Source organism: Pteropus alecto, unplaced genomic scaffold (genome assembly GCF_000325575.1).
Source record: "Pteropus alecto unplaced genomic scaffold, ASM32557v1 scaffold78, whole genome shotgun sequence".
In the NCBI taxonomy this organism is placed as follows: domain Eukaryota; kingdom Metazoa; phylum Chordata; class Mammalia; order Chiroptera; family Pteropodidae; genus Pteropus; species Pteropus alecto.
In genome coordinates, this window is record NW_006443124.1 from 18,106,572 (window position 1) to 18,126,072 (window position 19,501).

The following is a 19,501-nucleotide window of genomic DNA, read 5'->3' on the forward strand; positions in this document are numbered from 1 at the left end:
GATTATGTTTCAAATGATGAGCAAAAGTAAAATCCCAAATACTGGAAAAAATGTTACCCTCTGGTATCACTAAATTCATTGGTATAATGAGACAAACCCACATTCATTTAAATAGATATCAAATTCTGACAGTCTTGGCATAAGAATGTTTATGTTAAATTCAAAGATTTGTTATTTTTGATATATGAATTTATAAGGGCAGAAAATCATTTATATCCCATTAGTAGGTAGAGATCTTTTTCTGTTGTTATTTCATGGATTCTTGGATGTAAATGCAGATCCCTTGATTCTTGGATGTAAATGCAGACCCCCTGATCTAGTGTCTAGATAAGAAAATGGGTTTTATTTTTTTTCAAAATATAAACTTCAATTATTTATTTAAAAAATCTGCATATTTCCTGAAATATTCAGAGTTAGATTAAAAGCAAAAATTAAAAAAAAACAAATACACAGTTCATAATTCTTTATTTACCATACATGCATGCATATCTTCTCTCTTCTTTCAGGAAAGCCAACGAATGGAGAATTACAACCAAACGTCAACTGATTTCTTCTTATTGGGATTGCTCCCACCATCAAAAATTGGGCTGTTCTTCTCTTCTCTCTCTGTGCTCATGTTCCTGATGGCTTTGCTTGGCAACCTGTCCATGGTCTTCCTCATCGTGCTGGACGCCCACCTCCACACCCCCATGTACGTCCTCCTCAGCCAACTCTCCCTTATTGATTTGAACTACGTCTCCACCACTGTCCCCAAAATGGCTTTCAACTACCTGCTGGGGAACAAGTCTATCTCGTTCATCGGTTGTGGGGTTCAGAGCTTCTTCTTTGTGACTTTAGCAGGCACAGAAGGACTGCTGTTGACATGCATGGCCTATGATCGCTATGTGGCCATTTGCTTTCCTCTCCACTACCCTACTCGGATGAGTAAAAGGGTGTGTGTGCTGATGATCGCAGGGTCATGGATAACAGGCGCCAGCAACTCTTTTGCCCACACTGTATATGTCCTCCATATCCCCTTCTGTCAATCCAGAACCATCAACCATTTCTTCTGTGACATCCCAGCCATGATGACTCTGGCCTGCATGGACACCTGGTTCTATGAGTGCACAGTGTTTGCGAGCACCATCTTCCTCCTCGTGTTGCCTTTCATTGCTATTATATGTTCCTATGGCTGGGTGCTTCTTACTATCCTCCGCATGCGCTCAGCGGCAGGGAGGAAGAAGGCCTACTGGACCTGCAGTACACACCTCACTGTAGTGACTTTGTTCTACGCACCTTTTGCTTACACTTACCTACGCTCGAGATCCCTGCGATCTCCAACAGAGGACATGATATTGGCTTTCTTCTACACCATTCTGACCCCAGTGCTCAACCCCATCATCTACAGTCTGAGAAACAAGGAGGTGATGGGGGCCTTGGGGAGAGTGATTCAGAGAATCCACTCTGTGAAAATGTAAACACAGTTGCATTAGCCCTGCAGCCTCACAGGGAGGTCACGTCAACATTGTATAGTCCCTAGGAGAAATATAATTCCAGAATTAGAACAGGGGCTAAATTAATATAGAGAAATAAAGTAATTTGACAAAATAACTGTATTTTCCTAATCACTGTTTTGTTTCATTTGTGGTAGTATTTTAATGAATATAAAAGGCATGTATTTTACTCTAGCATATGGACACTATAGTTTTACTAAGATGTAGAAATAAAAATGAAAACAGCCAAACTTGAAGTCATCATTCACTGTAACAGTTCCACTATACTCATGTATCAAAATCATACCATCGCTGGGTTCATTTGACAGTATGTATATGTTTTATTTCTATTACAGTTTTCTCTTAATTGGTGCATACTGGTTCTATTTCCCAATTTTCAGAGGAGATAATAAATATATAGATTAGTCAGAGGCTCTGCAGGAAATTAGACGTCCTTACAACAGTATAAAGTACATACAACAATTTTATAATTTTCATGACCGAGGCCCATAAATATATGGCGGAATCTTAAAAAGTAACTTATTTACTGGTCTATATAACCTGAAGAATAAATGGTTATGGTTGGGGAAATGCAAAATGGACTCTACAAGAATGAGAGTCTTTTTATAAAACAATTAATGGAGGGAGATTCAAGGTGGCATAGAAGTTAAAGACCGTGTATGCCTCCTCTACTGACCACCCAAAAATTATAGCAAAACTACAAAGCAGGCAATCCATGGAGTCATCAGAGTTCTGGCTGAACAAAAGTTGTGTGGCCTAGCCCCACAACTCTGAGTGGTGATGGTGAATTGAGAGGGCTATCAAAGCTGCAGAGCCACCTCTCCTATCTGAGGAGCAAGGAGTTTCTTCCATACACTGCGCTCTCCAGAGTAGCGTTCCAGTGCAGGGGAGAGAAGTCCCCACAACATCTGGCTGTGAAAAAGAGCTGAGGATATGGTTGAGTGAGACAGAGGGTGTAGGAAATGGAGACCTTCCTCTTAAAGGGTCCACTCCTGGCATAATCACTGAGAAATTTGCTCCTTCTTGAGCTCCAGTGCTAGGGCAGCTACTTGAGGGGTACCATAAACTTATGGGAAGGCATTGAACTGTTGAGATTCATGGTGAGGGCTGGAGGCATGGCTGGCTGCCGGACAGAGGTGTAGCCGTAAGCTATTGTTGAGCTCTCCCTGGTCCCAGCCTGCAGATATAGGCACCGTCAATCTAAATAGCACAAGTCACTTTGCCCAGGGAATTCTCTAAGACTTTTCCCCTCCAATCTTGTGTGCCCACCGAAGCTGCATCCGTGATGTATTTTATACAAATGTGTTGTCTTGGCTCCTGCTACAAAAATTCATAAAATCTCTCAAAGATTCACAAACCCCAAAAGAGGAACTTCTGACCCTGCACCAGTGGCAGCCAGCCCCAGTTTCTGACTTGGCTCCTTGAGGCACCTCTAAGCCTGGCAAGAATGGCAGCCACATGTGAATTGCTTGGTGATTCTTACAACGTGGCCCCAGAGGTACATAGGCTGTGGCTGAACTAGACCTGCAGCCGTAATCCTCACAAGTCTGTAGCAAGGAGACCCACAGCATACCTAATAAATAAAGCCACTCTACTAAGAACGGGAGACTTAGAATCCCTACTTAATACATTGAAACAGACACTGGGAGGCAACCAAAATGGGTAGACAAAAAAGCATGCCTCACTTGAAAGAACAGAACAAAGCTCTGGAAAAAGAATTCATCAAAATGGAGACAAACAATCTACCAGATGCAGAGTTTGAAACACTGGTTATAAGGTTGCTCAAGGAATATGGGGGGGAAATAGATGAATTCAGTGACTTTATTAAAGAGATAAAAAACATAAAAATGGAAATGGGAAACATAGTAGAAAACCAGTCAGAAATGAAGAATACAATATCTGAGATGAAGAGTATATTAGAGGGAATCGACAAAGTGGATAAAGCGGAGAATCAAATCATTGATATAGAGGATTGGGGGAGGACACCCAATCAGAAGGGAAAAAAGAAAAAAGAATCCAAAAATAAAGAAAGTTTTAGAAGCTTCTTAGAAAACGTTAAGCATAACAACATATGCATCATAAAAATACTAGAAAGAGAAGAGACAAAGCAAAGAATTGAAAATCTATTTGAAGAATTAATGATGGAAAACTTCCCTAACCTGGTGAAGAATATGGACATACAACCCAAGGAAGTTCAGGGAGTCCTAAAGAAGATAAACTCAAAGACGCCTACTCCAAGACACATCATAATTAAGTTGCTAAAGGTTAATTTTGAAGAGAGATTCAAAAGCAGCGAGAGAAAAGTACTTAGTTACATACAAGGAAACACCCATAAGACTATCAGCCTATTTCTCAAGAGAAGCATAATAGCCAGAAAGACTTGGCACAAAATATTCAAAATGATGACAACCCAAGACCTACAACTTTACCCAGCAAAGTTAACATTTAGAATCGAAGGACAAATAAAGAGCTTTTCAGAGAAGAAACAGCCTAAAAGAGTTCATCACCTCTAAGCCAAGGAAATTTTAAAGGGATTTCTTTAAGATAGGAAAAAAGTATGTATCAAAAGTTTAAATAAAAAATGGCAATACTACAAAAAAAAAAAAGAATTAAAGCGTATTGCTTAATCCATCTGAGCCAATCCTCGATCATCCCTCAAGACACTAGGTTTACTTCCTAAGTAGCTACTGCTACCCTTTTATAAAATAATTACTGTCATTTTATTCTTCAGTTACTACTCTAATAATTCTACTGAACAAGATTTAGTAGAGTTTAGGGAATTAGTTTGGAGTGATTCTCTCAGCACCAACATCTTTAATAGGTACACCTGCACAGTCACTAGCCTACAAAGGCCCTGACATCACTCTCAGGTTTACCTGTACACATATACAATACGAATGGAGGGTCATGATTGTCCAGGACAATATTCTGCTATATTCTATATTCTCTGAGGACAGGTGGGAACAAAGAAGTTCTAATGAACATGTAAGAAGCCTTGAATTATCCAATTCATGACATTGATGGATTACTGATGGATTAGGATTCAAAATGAATATTTTTTCCAAAATATTCATATTTTGTAAGAGATGATATGAATTTGGATGTTTTAGAACTAAAACCAAATGAATGCTTAGAGATTTCTTCAGCATTAACTGATTAAAATTTGATTTTGGATTTGCAGATGAGTAAGACTTGAACATGTCTTAATATATGACGGGGCATTTTCTCATCAAAATAAACAGTATAACAATATAGTACTATTTTTAAAAGGATAGTTTGCTTGCTCTTAGAAGATTTACTTCACATTGTATAACTTGATTTTCAAATTTTGAGAAATAATGAGACATTTACTGCTTAATTTCAATAACCAAGTATTTACTAGCATTTACCATTTTGTAGCAATTTTTCTTAATTGAATTAAAATGAGAACTGGAATATGGTTAGCTAAGGTCTTTAGTTGAAGTAAAGTTATTCCTTAACAGAAATAAATTCAGTACAATTTAAGTAGAAGTTATTTATTAAGAAAGAGTGAGAGGCTTGTAGAATCTCCAGAAATTGTAGCCAGTCAGGTCTGAAGATGCCACAACCACAAGAAAATTTTAATATGCTCTTGAGAATAATTTGTGTGAAGACATCATGATTGTCCCTACTGTGTGCCCTTTACAGCCCCAGTACCACGTGATGGGCTCCTCTGGGGACCTGGTGAATTTATTGCTCTTGCAATAAATTCTTGTTTATTATTCTTATGCCTGTTTCTTAGTGGATGAGAACATTCCTGGCTCTTTTGAGTGATATATTCTAAAATTGAAGTCTGGGACCTAATATTTTTAATGCCAAGGGCCCTACTCATAGCTGAGATTCAGATAAGTAAGTGAATATTCAGGTCCTAGCATCTGTCCAAAACATATCAAAGAGAGGGCAGATACAAAAAATATAATCAATGTTTTCAATACATTCTGCTTAAACACTGTCCTGTTGCCATCAGTTATCTATTTGCATCACCAATACATGTGAAATTTAGGAATGTGTGAAAAGTATCATCTTCAAAACAAGCAATGTGATTATTCATGTAAAGAGCTATATAATTTAATTAAAAATATTTTTAGACAAAACACAGAAACTAAAAAAAAAAAAGCTTACTTTGTTCAGATTCTGGACTCCTGATTCTTCCTTTAGAACACACCAAATGTCTTGGCTGGGTGCCATTTCCACTGTTTTGATGTCTCCTAGGGAAATAGCATCACTCACCCACAGCCCCTGCTTACAATGCTCTAGGGGAATGTAGAGTGCTCTGGGAGGCTTCACTGTTGTGATGGGCCTACTCAGTACTTCCCTGATTGAACACATGGTCACCACACTCAAAAGTGGTAGTTCATGGAGAAAAATTCTGTCCTGACATACAGGTGGCAGGCTCCATGGTATCACAGACTAAGTTCTTCTGAGTTTCTAACTTGAACTCCCACAGCTGTATCCATGTGTCTCTTCTGGCAGTTTTGAGCCATTAATTAAAATGTCTTTCTTTTTTTGTACAAATTATCTCCAACACCCTCTCCCATCACAACAGCAGATAAAGAATTTTACTTCCTCTTTCAGCACAAGAGTGTTTTGTGCTCTAAAGAAAGAGCATTGTGTATTCACTAATATACTAAGGCTGGCTCAGCTCAAACACAGTTTTGTTTTGTTTTTAATTTTAATATTGACAGAAAAAGAAACCCTTTTAACTTTTCATATCTAGATCATTGAAAAACTACCTGGATTTCCGGGTAATTGTCTCTGCTAAAAATTAACAAAATAACTAGACTCCTGGTTTTTAGTTTCTTATGTAAAAAACCTGAAAGCCACTCTTTGTCCTAATGATAAAAGGTCAAACAGGCTGAAATATCAATAATTTCTTAAATCCATAAGAAAATGAAAGACTGGCAAACCATAGCTTTTGAGATTGGAGATATAGGCAAATATAGGGAGTCATAGTTTACCAAAGCAGAGATTCACTAGAGCAGACTGCAGTGGGAACCAGTGCTGGGGTAAGGAATTCTGAATGATAATTGACTATTTGCTGGAGTCTCAGTGTGGGCATCTCAGAGTTAAAATTCAAGGAAATCCAGAACTGGGGGTGGGGGCACTCCTTTGTGGGATTTACCCCCAGTGACTCTACCAGAATAAAACAGTTAATTCTAGAAAAATCCACTCATGCTCTAACAGGCAGAAGATAAAAAATAAAATAAAATAAGCGTTGTAAAAATAGCCCAGAGCACTCTATTTTTCATATCAAGGCCTGCCTTCAGGAAAAATTAGTTAACCAGACCCTAACACGTGGGTCATTATCAGAGCCTGTCTGACCTGGGGAAATAGGAATTCCTGAACTTCATTTGGCTCTAACCTTTGCCAAGCCAGAAGGAAGATACTTAACTCCTGCTCTCTCTAGCCATACCGGTCCTTTCTGATGGCAGGAACAAAATGAAAAAAAAATTTTTGAAGTTCACATCTCACAGGCTCCAGCTCATTAAGAGATAGAAACTGAATATTAGAACTAAAGAATGACTCCACTCTCCATACACCTCACCTTCACATTGCTAAAGGCCTATGTACAGCAGTTCTTTTTATCTAGCTCATATTGTTTGGCTACTAAATAAATAAACAAACAAATAAATAAATAACAACAAAGCATACTAAAAGGCAAAGACAACCCAATTAAAACATGGGCAGAGGTCCTGAACAGGTACTTCTCTCAAGACATGAATGGCCAACAGATGTATGAGACAAAGCTCAATTTCACTAGCTATTAAAATAATGCAAATCAAACTCACAAGATACCACTTCACACCTGTTAGAATGGCTGTCATCAACAGGACAAGAAATAACAAGTGTTGGAGAGATTGTGAAGAAAAAGGAACCCTCATTTAGTGCTGGTGTGAATGTAAATTAGTACAGCACCTTGGAAAACATTATGGAGGTTCATCAAAAAATTAAGAATAGAATTATCATGTGACCCAGTAATCCTTCTTCTGGGTGTGTACCCCCAAAATTTGAAAACATTTATCCTCAAAGATGTGTGCACTCTGATGTACATAGCGACATTACTCATGGAAGCCAGGACAAGGAAGCAACTGAAATATCTATCGAAACATGATTAGATTAAGCAAATGTGTTATATATATATACAAAGGAATATTACTCAACCATAAGAAAAGATGAGATACTGCCATTTGAGACAATGCGTATGATCTTGAGATTATCATGCTTAGTGAAATATGTCAGACAGAAAAATTTGAGAACTATATGACTTCACTAACATGTGAAATATAAAACTAAAAGTCACAAACAATCAGGACAAAGAGAAATGCATGGAAACAGAGCGTGGATTAGTGGTTGCCAGAGGGAAGTGGGGAAGGAATAGGTAGATAGGGTAAGGAGGGTCAAATATTTCGTGGCAGAAGGTAATTTAACTATGAGTGGTGAACACAGAATGTAATAAACATATGATGTATTATTCAATTGTATGCTTAAGAATTACTTGATTTTATTAACCAATGTCACCTCAATAATTTAAATTAAAGAAAATAAACAAATGCTAGATATTTAAAAAAAAAACTGCAACACATGAAGAATTGTCGGAAGCCAGCCGACCAAGTCAAACCGGGTACCTGAATGGGGGAGCGGGGACTGAGAAAAAAGAGAAGACAGACAGGGTGCAGGAGGGAGAACAGATCTCACAACTGTCTCTCTGAGTTTATTTCTTATGCTTCTTTTTATACATAATCTGTTCCTTTGTGTATCCCAAGATAACATAATAAAAGTTACATCCTGAAGATCTGAAGATCAAGGTACAGTCGACACTTCCTTTGACACTCCCTTCGACACTCCCTTTGACACTCCCTTTGTCTATACTTAATCTTCTTCTTCCTGGAATTCCACAGAACCAGCCTTTTCTTTTTTATGCAAGCAGGCCTCCCGAGATAATCCATGCACTCTTTTGAATTTTGGGAGCTTTAGCTCCCTACAAAGAATGCCTGAGAATAGTTTATTACTAGAATGGACATGGCTGAGGAAAGAATTTCTGAGCTAGAAAATATATCGGTAGAATTCTAAAAAAGTTAGAAAGACAAAACTTTAAAAAAATTAAATAATTGTGGGAGATACTAAAGATGCAGCACATGGAAAATGGGAATACCGGAAAGAGGAGGAAAAGAGAAAGAAAAAATAAAAGAAATATTTAAATACCAACCACAGGCCCAGGAAGCTCAGTGAACACCAAGTAGAATAAATGATGCAAACACGAGAAGGAACAAATTAGACAGAATTACATCTGACTTCTCCTCAGAAACCATGCAAGGAATAAGAGAGTAGAGGTAATTATTTAAATGGTTGAGAGAAGAAAAACAAAACAAAACAAAACAGCAGCCTAGAATTTTGGATACTGAAAATTAAGGAAAAATAGAGACTTTTACAAAAATATTGAGAATATTTGTTGCCAGGAAATCTGCTTTCAAAGAAGTGTTAAAATACATTCTTTAGAGAAAAGAAAAATGGTATAAATTAGAAACTTGAAAAACATTTTTAAAAACCATGATTAAAGAAAAAAGAATGGTTAAATAAAATCTTTCATTTTTCTTTTTCTTAAACAATGCAGCAGATAACAAATTGTTCAAAGTAATAATAGCAATAATGTACTATTTTATCTATGATTATGTATATATCAGGTATACAAATATAAATGCTCATATGTAAGTGAAAACAATTGCATCAAGAATAAAAAAGAAGTATGGAAAAATTATAATTATTTTTTTGCTATAAAGTACCCACACTACTTTTGAAGTGGTATAATGTTATTTAAAAGTAAACTTGGATTAATTATAAATGTATACTGCAAATGCTAAAGATCACAAAAAGAAAAAGTTTTTTGAAAAAAGTATAACCGATAGACTAAAAAAGAGAAAAGGACATAATAAATACGGTCAAGTAAAATTACAAACAACCCAATTAAAAATTGGGCAAGGGACTCGAACAGATGCTTCTCCAAAGAAGACATACAAATGCCCATAGGACATATGAAAAGATTTCCAATTTCACTCGCTGTAAAGGAAATGGAAATCAAAACCACAATGAGATACCATCTCTCACCTGTTAGAATGGCTGTTATCAACAGGACAAGTAATAACATGTGTTGAAGAGGTTGTGGGGGAAAAGGAAGCCTCATATACCATTGGTGGGACTGCAAATTGGTACGGCCACTATGGAAAACATTATGGAGTTTCCTTGAAAAACTAAGAATAGAATTATCATGTAACTCAGCAACTTTTCTTCTGGGTATCTTCCCCCCAAATTTGAAGATGCTTATCTGGAAAGATATATGCACCCTGATGTTCATTGCAGAATTATTCACAGTGGCCAAGACATAGAAACAATGGAAGTTCCTTTGATACATGATTAGATAAGTAAGATGTGATACATTATACAATGGCATATTAGTCTGCCATAAGAAAATGAGATACTGCCATTTAGACAACATGAATGGATCTTGAGATTATCATGCTTAGCGAAATAAATCAGAAGGAAAAATTTGAGAACGATATGATTTCACTCATATGTGGGACATAAAATTAAAAGCAACAAATAAACAAGATAAACAGAAACTCATAGACACAGACAACTCTTTAGTGGGTACAAGAGAGAAAAGGGATAGGTGAGAGGGGTATAAAGAGGGTGTAATGTATGGTGACTGAAGGAGATTTGCCTTTGGATGGAGGACACACAATGCAATATACATAATGATGTATTATTGAATTGTACACTTGAAACCTGTATAATTTTATTATCCAATATCACTCCAATAAATTTAATATAAATAAATAAATAAATGTCATTGCAATAATGTAAAAAAAATTCAATCGATTTTTTTTATAAAACACAATTTGCCAAAACTCACACAAGAAGAAGTGAACAATCTTGATAGGCCTAGATCTATTAAGTAAATCTAATTAATAATTAGTGATCTTCCAAAATGGAAATTGCTGGCCTATTTCACTTCACTGAAAAATACTATCAGACATTTAAGAAAGAAATATATACCAACTGTGCACACAACCATTCAGAGGATAAAAAGAATGCTTCCTAACTCTTTCTATAAGGCTATGACTACCCAAATAACAAAATTAGACAGGTCTTTACAATAAGACAGAATTATGATAATTATCTTTTATAAACAGATAAAAAATCATATATTAATAACAAATTAAGGGCAACACTGTATAAATTAATTATATGCCACAATCAAGTATTTTTCATTCCAGCTGAGCAAAGCAGATTAAGCCTTCAAAAATCAATAAATTTAATCTATCACATCAACAGGCTAAAGGAGTAAAATCACATAATCATAGCAAAAGATGTAGAAAAAGCATTTAACAAATTCCAACACCCCTCCACACTTAAAACTCTCAGTAAACAAGGAATATGAGAATTTTATGAACCTGATTGACAGAAATAATTTATTACTAATTATAGAAATATCAGCCTAGAGAACCACCTGAAGACTAACTGAACAAAGTCCATAACTAAGGATATAAAGAAGAAGCCACGTCAAGACTGGTAGGAGGGGTGGAGACAGGAATGGGCTTGCCTCGCTACCACATGTGATGGTTAAAAATCCCCTAGTGAAGAGAGAGGAGTCGCAGGACAGAGCTCTAGGACCAGGAAGAGAAGCTCTGATAACATTTGGCTGTGAAAACCTGCAGGGATTCAGTCCATCTGAGTGACTCGGGGGTTGCAAAAGCCATATGGGGGAATCTGAGTTGTGTGGCTTCAGGGCGAGGGCTGGAGGAATGGCTGTCAGTGTCCCTCCGATAAGCCTTCCTTTGATATGGCCAAATATGAATCTGCACGAGTCTGGTGAATACAACTCACCCCACTATGACGACTAACTGAGACTCTAATGTACCCAACTTACATGCCCCCAGTGGACAGTTCAGCAGCAGGCAATCGGCATTCACTAGAGCTGCAGTCTTTCTGGAAAAAAAAAAAAAAAACTATCAAAGTTCCATGGGCCACAAGAGGATGGTGGATGGCCTCTGTGTGTCTTAAGCTTTTTGCTGAGTGGTCTGTGGTTCAGCATTGGCACTAATATATTTTTTAAATCAACCATTACTTTATCTTTTTACATTTTATTTTTAATTAGAGTTGACATTCAACATTATTTTGTTAGTTTTAGGTCTACAGCATAGTGGCTAGACGTTTATATAATATATGAAATGATACCCCTAAATAATCTAGTACTCACCTGGCCCCATGCATAGTGATTAAAGTATTATTGACTATATTATCTATGCCATACTTTAAATCCCGTAATTATTTCGTAACTGCCAAATCCCTTCTTAATCCCTTTCCCTTTTTCACCCTTTCTCCAAACCTTCTTCCCATCTTGCAATCACCAGTGTGTTCTCCATATCTATGAGTCTGTTTCCATTTTGTTTGTTTTTTATTTTTTAATTCCACATAATAGTGAAATCATATGATATTGGGCTTTCCCCTTCTGATTTATGTCACTTAGTCTAGTACACTCTAGGTCTAAAATGTTGTCACAGATGGTAACATTCTATTTTTTATGGCTGAGTAACATTTCATTCTGTATATGTACCATAACTTGTTAATCTAATCATCTATTGGTGGGTACTTAGGTTGTTTCCATATCTCAGCTTTTGTCAATAGCACTGCCTTGGACATAAGGGTGCATAGATCTTCAAGAATTTTGTTTTTGTTTTGTTTTGTTTTAGACAAATACCCAGTAGTAGAATTGTAGGGTGTTCAGTAGTTTTTTAAAAAATTTTTTGAGAAACCTCCAAACTTTTCCCATAGCAGCGGCACCAATTTGCAATCTCACCAATAGTACGTCAGAATTCCATTTATTCACATTCTCTCAAACACTTCTTTCTTTCTGATTTATTGATGATAACATTTCTCACAAGTGTGAGGTGATATCTGATTGAGGTTTTAATTTGCATCTCTCTGAAGATTAGAGACCGTGAGCAATGTTTTATATGGTGATCTATATGTTGGCCATCTGTATGTTCTCTTTGGAGAGATGCCTATTCAAGTCCACTGCTCATTTATTAATTAGATTTTATGTTTTACTGGTGTTGAGTTGTATGAGTTTTTATATATTTTGTTTTCTTTTTTTATTTTATTTTATATTTGCTTCAGGAATACAGTACAATGGTTAGAAACATATATTATTTATTGAGTGAATCCTCGATTACACAATCACCCATTTATCACTACACACAACTATTAAATAATATTGACTATATTCCCTATGCTGTACTCTGCATCCCCTGACTGTTTTGTAACTACTAATTTGTACATCTTCATCCCTTCATCTATTCACACTGTGACCCACACCCCATCCTCTAGCAATCACCGCATTGTCCTCTGTATCTGAGTCTGTTTTTTTTTTTTTCATTTTGTTCATTTCTTTTGTTCCTTAGTTTCCATGTATAAGTGAAATCATATGGTATTTATGTTTCTCTGTCTGACTCAGCATAGTACCCTCTAGGTCCAACATATCAGAAATGACAAGATTTCACTTTTATGGCTTAGTATTATTCCATTGTGTATATGTACCACAATTTCTTTATCCAATTACCTCTCGATGGGCACTTGGGTTGCTTCTATGTCTTGGTTACTATGAATAGAGCAGCCATAAACATAGTAGTGCATAGATCTTTACAAACTAGCATTTTGGTTTTCTTTGGGTAAATATCCTCAAGTGCAATAGCTGGGTCAAAAGGTAGTTGTTTTTTAAAATTTTTTGAGAAAACTCCATGATGTTTTCCGTAGTGGCTGCATCAATTTACAATCCCACCAACCATGGACAAGAGTTCCCTTTACTCCACATCCTCACCAGCATTTCTTGTTTTTTGATATCTTGATGATAACAATTCTGACAGGTGTGAGATGATATCTCATCGTGGTTTTAATCTATATCTCTCAGATGATGAGTTATCTTGATCATCTTTTCATATGTCTATTGGTCATCTGCATGTTTTGTTTTGAGCAATACCTGTTCAGGCTGACTGCCAATTTTTTAATTGGATTGTTTATTTTTTTTGTTGTGAGTAGAATGAGTTCTTTATACATTTTGAATTTTAACCTCTTATCAGATGTACAATTGGCCAATACCTTCTACCATTTTATAGAATTTTTTTAAAATTTTGCTGATGGTTTCCTTTGCTATGCATAAATTTTTTAGATTAACATCGTCCCATTTGTTTATTTTTTCTTTTGTTTTTCTTGCTTGAGGAGATATATTAGAAAAGAATATTACGAAGAGAAATGTCAAAGAATTTACTGCCTATTTTTTCTTCTAGGAGTTTTTGGTTTTGGATCTTATGTTTAAGTCTTTAATCTATTTTCAGTTTATTCTAGTAGACGGTGTACAAAGGTAGTCTGGTTTTATATTTTTGCATGTATTTATCCAATTTTTCCAACATCAGTTATTGAATAGACTGGCTTTACTTCGTTGTATATTCTTGACACCTTTGTCATAGATTACATGACTACATAGGTGTAGATTATTTCTGGACTCTCTATTCTGTTCCATTCATCTATGTGTCTGTTTTTATGCCAGTACACTCCTGATTTGTTTGCTATAGCCTTGTAGTACAGTTTGATATCAGGTAACATATACCTTCAGCATTGTTCTCTTTCTTAACATCATCATGACTATTCAGGATCTTTTATGGGTCCATATACATTTTTGGTTTATTTGTTCTAGGTCTCTGAAAAATGACATTGGTATTTTGATAAGGATTGCATCAAATCTACAGATCACTATGTGTAATATTGACATTTTAGTGGTGTTAATTCATCCTAATCATGAGCATGATCTATGCTGTCATTTATTTGTTTCTTCCCCATTTTTTTTAATGACCTATAAGTTTTCAAGCACAAGTTTTTTATCCATTTGGTTACATTTATTCCTAGGTAGTATATTGTTTTTGATATAATTTTAATTAGGCTTGTTTTCTTAATTTTTCATTCTGATAATCATTGTTGATATATAGATATGCAATCTATTTCTGAATATTAATTTGTATCCTATTTTACTGAATTCACTTATCAGTTCTCACTGTTTTTTGGTTAAATCTTTAGGGTTCTCTATATATAGTAACGTGTCATCTGCAAATGATGACAGTTGTGATTCTTCTTTTGTAATTTGGTTGCCTTTTGTTTCTTCTTCTTGTCTGATTGCTATAGCTAAGACTTCCAATACTGTATTGGATAAAATTGGTGAAATTGGAAATCCTTGTGTTTTTCCTGATCTTAAGGAAAATGCTATTAGCCTTTCCCCATCGAGTACGATGTTAGCTGTGTGTTTGTCTTACATGGCCTTTACTATGTTGACGCGTTTCTTCTATTCCCACTTTGCTAAGAGCTTTTATCATAATTGCATGTTGCCAAATACTTTTTCTGCATCAATTGATCTGATCACATCATGTTTATCTTTCAATTTGTTAATATGGTATATCGGATTAATTGATTTGTGTTTATTGAACCATTCTTGCATCCCAGACCTAAACCTTCCTTGTCGTGGTGTGTGATCTTAACGTATTGCTGAATTTAATTTGCTAATATTTTCTTAAGAATTTTTTACATTTTTGTTTATCAGAGATATAAACCTATATATATATTTTTCTTATTCCATTTCCTGGTTTTGGAATAAAGGCAATTGTGGCCTTATAAAATGACTTTGGGAGACTTCCCTCCTCTTGTAATAGTTTAACTAAGTAGAAAAAATGTTAATTATTCTTTAAATATTTGGTAAAATTTGCCTGTGAAGCCATCCAGTCCAGTACTTTTGTTTTCTGAGAGCTCTTTGATTACCGAATTGATTTCAGTTCAGGTTTTTTCTTTCTTTGTGACTCAGTCTTGGATGGTTGTACGTTTGTAGGAATTTATCCATACCTTCTGGATTGTCCAATAATAGAGTTTGCTTGCTCAAAGTATTTTCTTAGACAACTTTGTATTTCTGTGGTGTCTATTGTCACTTCTGATTTACTTATTAGGGTCCTCTCTCTCTTTTTCTCTTAATGAATCTGGTTAAATGTTTATCAATTTTGTTTGTCTTTTTCAAGAATCAACTTTTTGTATCTTTGATATTTTGTACTGTGTTTTTAGACTTTATATTGTTTATTTCCCCTCTAATCATTATTATTATTTTTCTTCTACTCACTTTGGGTTTGTTTGCAGTTCCTTTACTAAGTCTTTAGGTGTAAGGTCAGATTGTTGGTTTGAGACTTTTCTTCTTTCTTGAGGTGCGCCTGTATTGTTATGAATTCTCTTCTTCGGACTGCTTTCGCTGTGTCCTGTTGAAATTTTGGGTCATTTCTCTCTCTTCTTTTTTTTTTTGTCAATTTCATTTGTCTTAAAGTATCTTTTATGTCTTTTCAGATTTCACTGTTATCCCATCAATTGTTTAATAGCATGTTATTTAGCCTCCATTTGTGTATGTATTTTTTAGTTTTTCCTTGTAAATGATTTCTAGTTTTATACCATTGTTGTCAGAAAAGAGGCTTGATATGATTTCAATTTTCTTAAATTTAATGGGACTTGTTTTGTGGTCTACCATGAGGTCTATCTTGGAAAATGTTTCATGTGCACTTGTGAAAAAATTAATATTTGGCTGCTTTGATGTAAAACATTCTAAAAACACCAATTAAATTTGTCTGGTTTCATGTACCTTTCAAGACCACAGTTTTCTTATTGATTTTCTGGCTGGAAGATCTGTCCATTGATGTCATGGGGATGTAAAATTCCCTACTGGGACTGGATTACTGTGTTCTCTTCCTTTATGTCTGGATTACTGTGTTCTCTTCCTTTATGTCTATTACTGTGTTCTCTTCTTTTATGTCTTATGCTTTTAGGATTTTCTCTGTTTGTCATCTTTTCCATTTTAATGGTGATATGTTTTGGCATAGGCCTCTTTGTGTTCATCTTGTTTAAGACTCTCTGTGTTTCCTGATCTTTTATGTTTATTCATTTCACAAGGTTAGGAATGTTTTTCATCATTATTGTCTCAAATAGGTCTTCAGTCTCTTGATGTCTTCATTTTTTGGAAAATCTTATGATATAAAGTTTGGTACACTTGATGTTTTCCCAGAGGTCTCTTATACTATTCTCGTTTTATTTATTTATTCATCATCCATTCATTCATTCATTTTACTCTTCCATTTGGTTGTTTTCTGCTATTTTGTCTTCCAAATTGCTGTTTCAGTCCTCTGCTTCATCTAATCTACTGTTGATTCTACCTACTGTATTTATTTTAGTTATCGCAGTCTTCATTTCCAACATTTTTCATTGTTTCTATGTTTTTTATGCTTGCTCTCTCTTTGTTGAAGTTTACACTGAGATCTCTATTTTTTTCCCTAAGTTCATTAAGCATGCTTATAACCAATTTTTTGAACTCTCTATTTGTCAATTTGCTTGCCCTCACTTCATTTATTTATTTTTCCTTGAGTTTTCTCCTTGTCTTTCATTTGGAACACGTTTCTTAGTGTTGTCTCCCCACCCCTTTTGCCTGCCTCTCTGTGTTTGTTTCTATGTTTTATGTAGATCTATTATGTCTCCCAGGCTTGGCCTTGTGGCCTTATGTCATAAGTGTCCTGTGTGCCAGTGTCAGTGTCTTCTTGATCAACAGTGCCCAGTGCTTCAGGAGTATCTTTTGTTGGGTCATGTGTTACGTTGTAGTTAAGCCCTGAGTGCTTTTGTCACATGAGTAAATGGCATTGACTCTCAGGCTGACTGGCTTTGAGGATTGGCCATGTCCACATGGTATGAGAAGCTGGGTTTGGGTTAGCCCACAGAGTTCAGTCTCAGTGTTACAAGTCTGGAGTTACCTACTAAGAGCTACAAAACTATCTGTGGTTGGTGGCTACCTGACCTGAAACTGGAGGAATATGAGAAGCAACATAGTGATGAAAACCAGCTTCCACCAGCCCTGGGGCTGTGGTAGCTTAATCCTAAAGCATTCCCAGTCCTGAGGCTCCTTGCTGGCAGTGCTTAAGCCTCAGCAGTTTAAAGAGCCCCTGCTGTGTGCAAATTGGGTAATTCAGGGTCCCAGGGTGTTCCGAGTCAAGATCAGTGGTTTCCCTGAGTTAGTAGAGATTCAGATTTGGTGTTACTGCTTAGCCTGTGGACCCTTGCAAAATTCTCAGATCACAATAAGGCCAACTGCTTCCTACCTCAAGCCCAAAGACTCCCAAGATATGTTCAAGAAATACTCTTTTGTACGTAAGCTATTCAAGCATTCTTCAGCACTAACTGATACAAAAGCACAATGAGATAACAATTTTAGAGACGGCAGCTTCAGACCCAGAAAAAAATGATGAGATGACTTTCAAATGGCTAAATTAGTGGTAAAAACATAGTTTTCTTGTCTTTCTTTCAAGGAGGCAGGAGAAAAAGTAACTGCTCATTTCAACATAAGGGCACACTATCTAGTCTGTGAGCCGCTGGGAGGGGAATAGACATAGATGTGGGACAAGGACTTGGTCTCTGACAGATGTCTCCCTCTTTTATTCTTTCTGGTCACTTCCGATGTTAAAAATAAAAACGAAAAGCCCTAAGACAACTTAAAGCTGAACATCTAAATGGCCCTTTCACTTGAGGAACTTTTAATACTTTGTTAATGTTCTGAACAGAGAGCCTTCCCTTCTTGGTAAGAGAATCTGGAAGAAATGGGAGACCATGGCCATCCATGATTTGGTTAATTTGAGCAATCAGTTTGCCCATCCTCTAAATGAGGAACTCAGGAATAATGTTGCCAAGATATTTAATTTTGAGACTTGGTAAATGAGAGGCAATATTTGAAACAGAAAGACTTCAAACTCTAGCCATTATTGCAAAGAGTGAGGACACTGGAAAGGGGTTGCTGTAAGTGTGAGCATTTCAGACATCTCAGTCTTCTAAGCGGCCTTTTCAGGGCCCTTCTACTCCCCAGCGATGGGGTGTTAGGGACCTACAAGACTTTTTTCACCTTTCTTTCATCTGGTTGGAAAAACTTCCCCTCAGAATGATAAGGAAGATTTTTCTATTCTTATTGACAGTGGTGCTGCACTCTTGGTGATCCACTCCACTGTTCGAACTTGCCTCTGCCTCGGAGCAATAACATAGTTCAAAGGCAGGGATATCAGATACACTCAACAGGTTCAGTGTCTGAACCTAAGCCTTTTGGCTCAGGCTTCTTAAGATACACATTGTTTTACCCTTGGTTCCTCTGCCACTTTTTATTTGCTAGTCTGAGACTTACTAGAGAAGTGTCATACTGGAATATTCTCTTCCCGAAAGGGAGAAATAATGTTATAGTTTGATAGCAACTGTCAGTACGATCAATTATGTGTATTAAATAACCTTTCAACATCTTTAATTTGTTTCATTTTTGACAGTTCAGGAACTGAATCTGAGAGCACTGATCCACTGTTCCTATTGAACCAACCATCATCTTCTTTCTGGGTAAATTCTCCAGCTGATATTGGCTGAATCACATTGTATTTCTTATTAAAGTTCAACTTGATCCTTCAAACCTGTTCTAGAATTCATCAAATACTCTAAATAAACAGGCCCCTCACAGGTTAAAACCCATAAAAGAAGATGACGTAAGTCAGGGCCTTACTATTCCTTGCACTGTAACACTCTTATTTTATCTGTGAGAAAGCCAAACAGATAAGAGTGGAGATTCACACGTGTCCTTTGACCAACAATCTACATCATTTTCCCTGAAACCCTGCTGCTCCTAACCCTCTTACCCTACCAGCATCCATCCCAAATAGAAGCATATTCCTTATGATAACAGATTCATGCACTGCATTCTTTGATGTCCCAGCTGATGAAGCTAGTCAGTACCTTTTTATCTTTACCTGGGAAGGAAAATAATGTGTTCACACATTTGGTTCAACATTTGGAACATCATATCAGAACAAGGACTACACATAGATCCACGTGGGCTTCATGGAAGCTTA

The 19,501-nt window shown here is 36.2% G+C and overlaps 1 protein-coding gene across 1 annotated transcript; it reads left to right on the forward strand.

Moving 5' to 3' along the window:
- Positions 1-518: 518 nt before the first annotated feature.
- Positions 519-1,457, forward strand: LOC102878856 (olfactory receptor 2L3). The gene has a single exon (XM_006923282.1). It carries the CDS (start codon positions 519-521, stop codon positions 1,455-1,457), a length of 939 nt encoding a protein of 312 aa, XP_006923344.1.
- The last annotated feature ends 18,044 nt before the right edge of the window (positions 1,458-19,501 follow it).

Bases quoted from the DNA above. Each gene is read 5' to 3' on its own strand.
- LOC102878856 (XM_006923282.1), top strand. From the start codon at position 519: ATGGAGAATTACAACCAAACGTCAACTGATTTCTTCTTATTGGGATTG.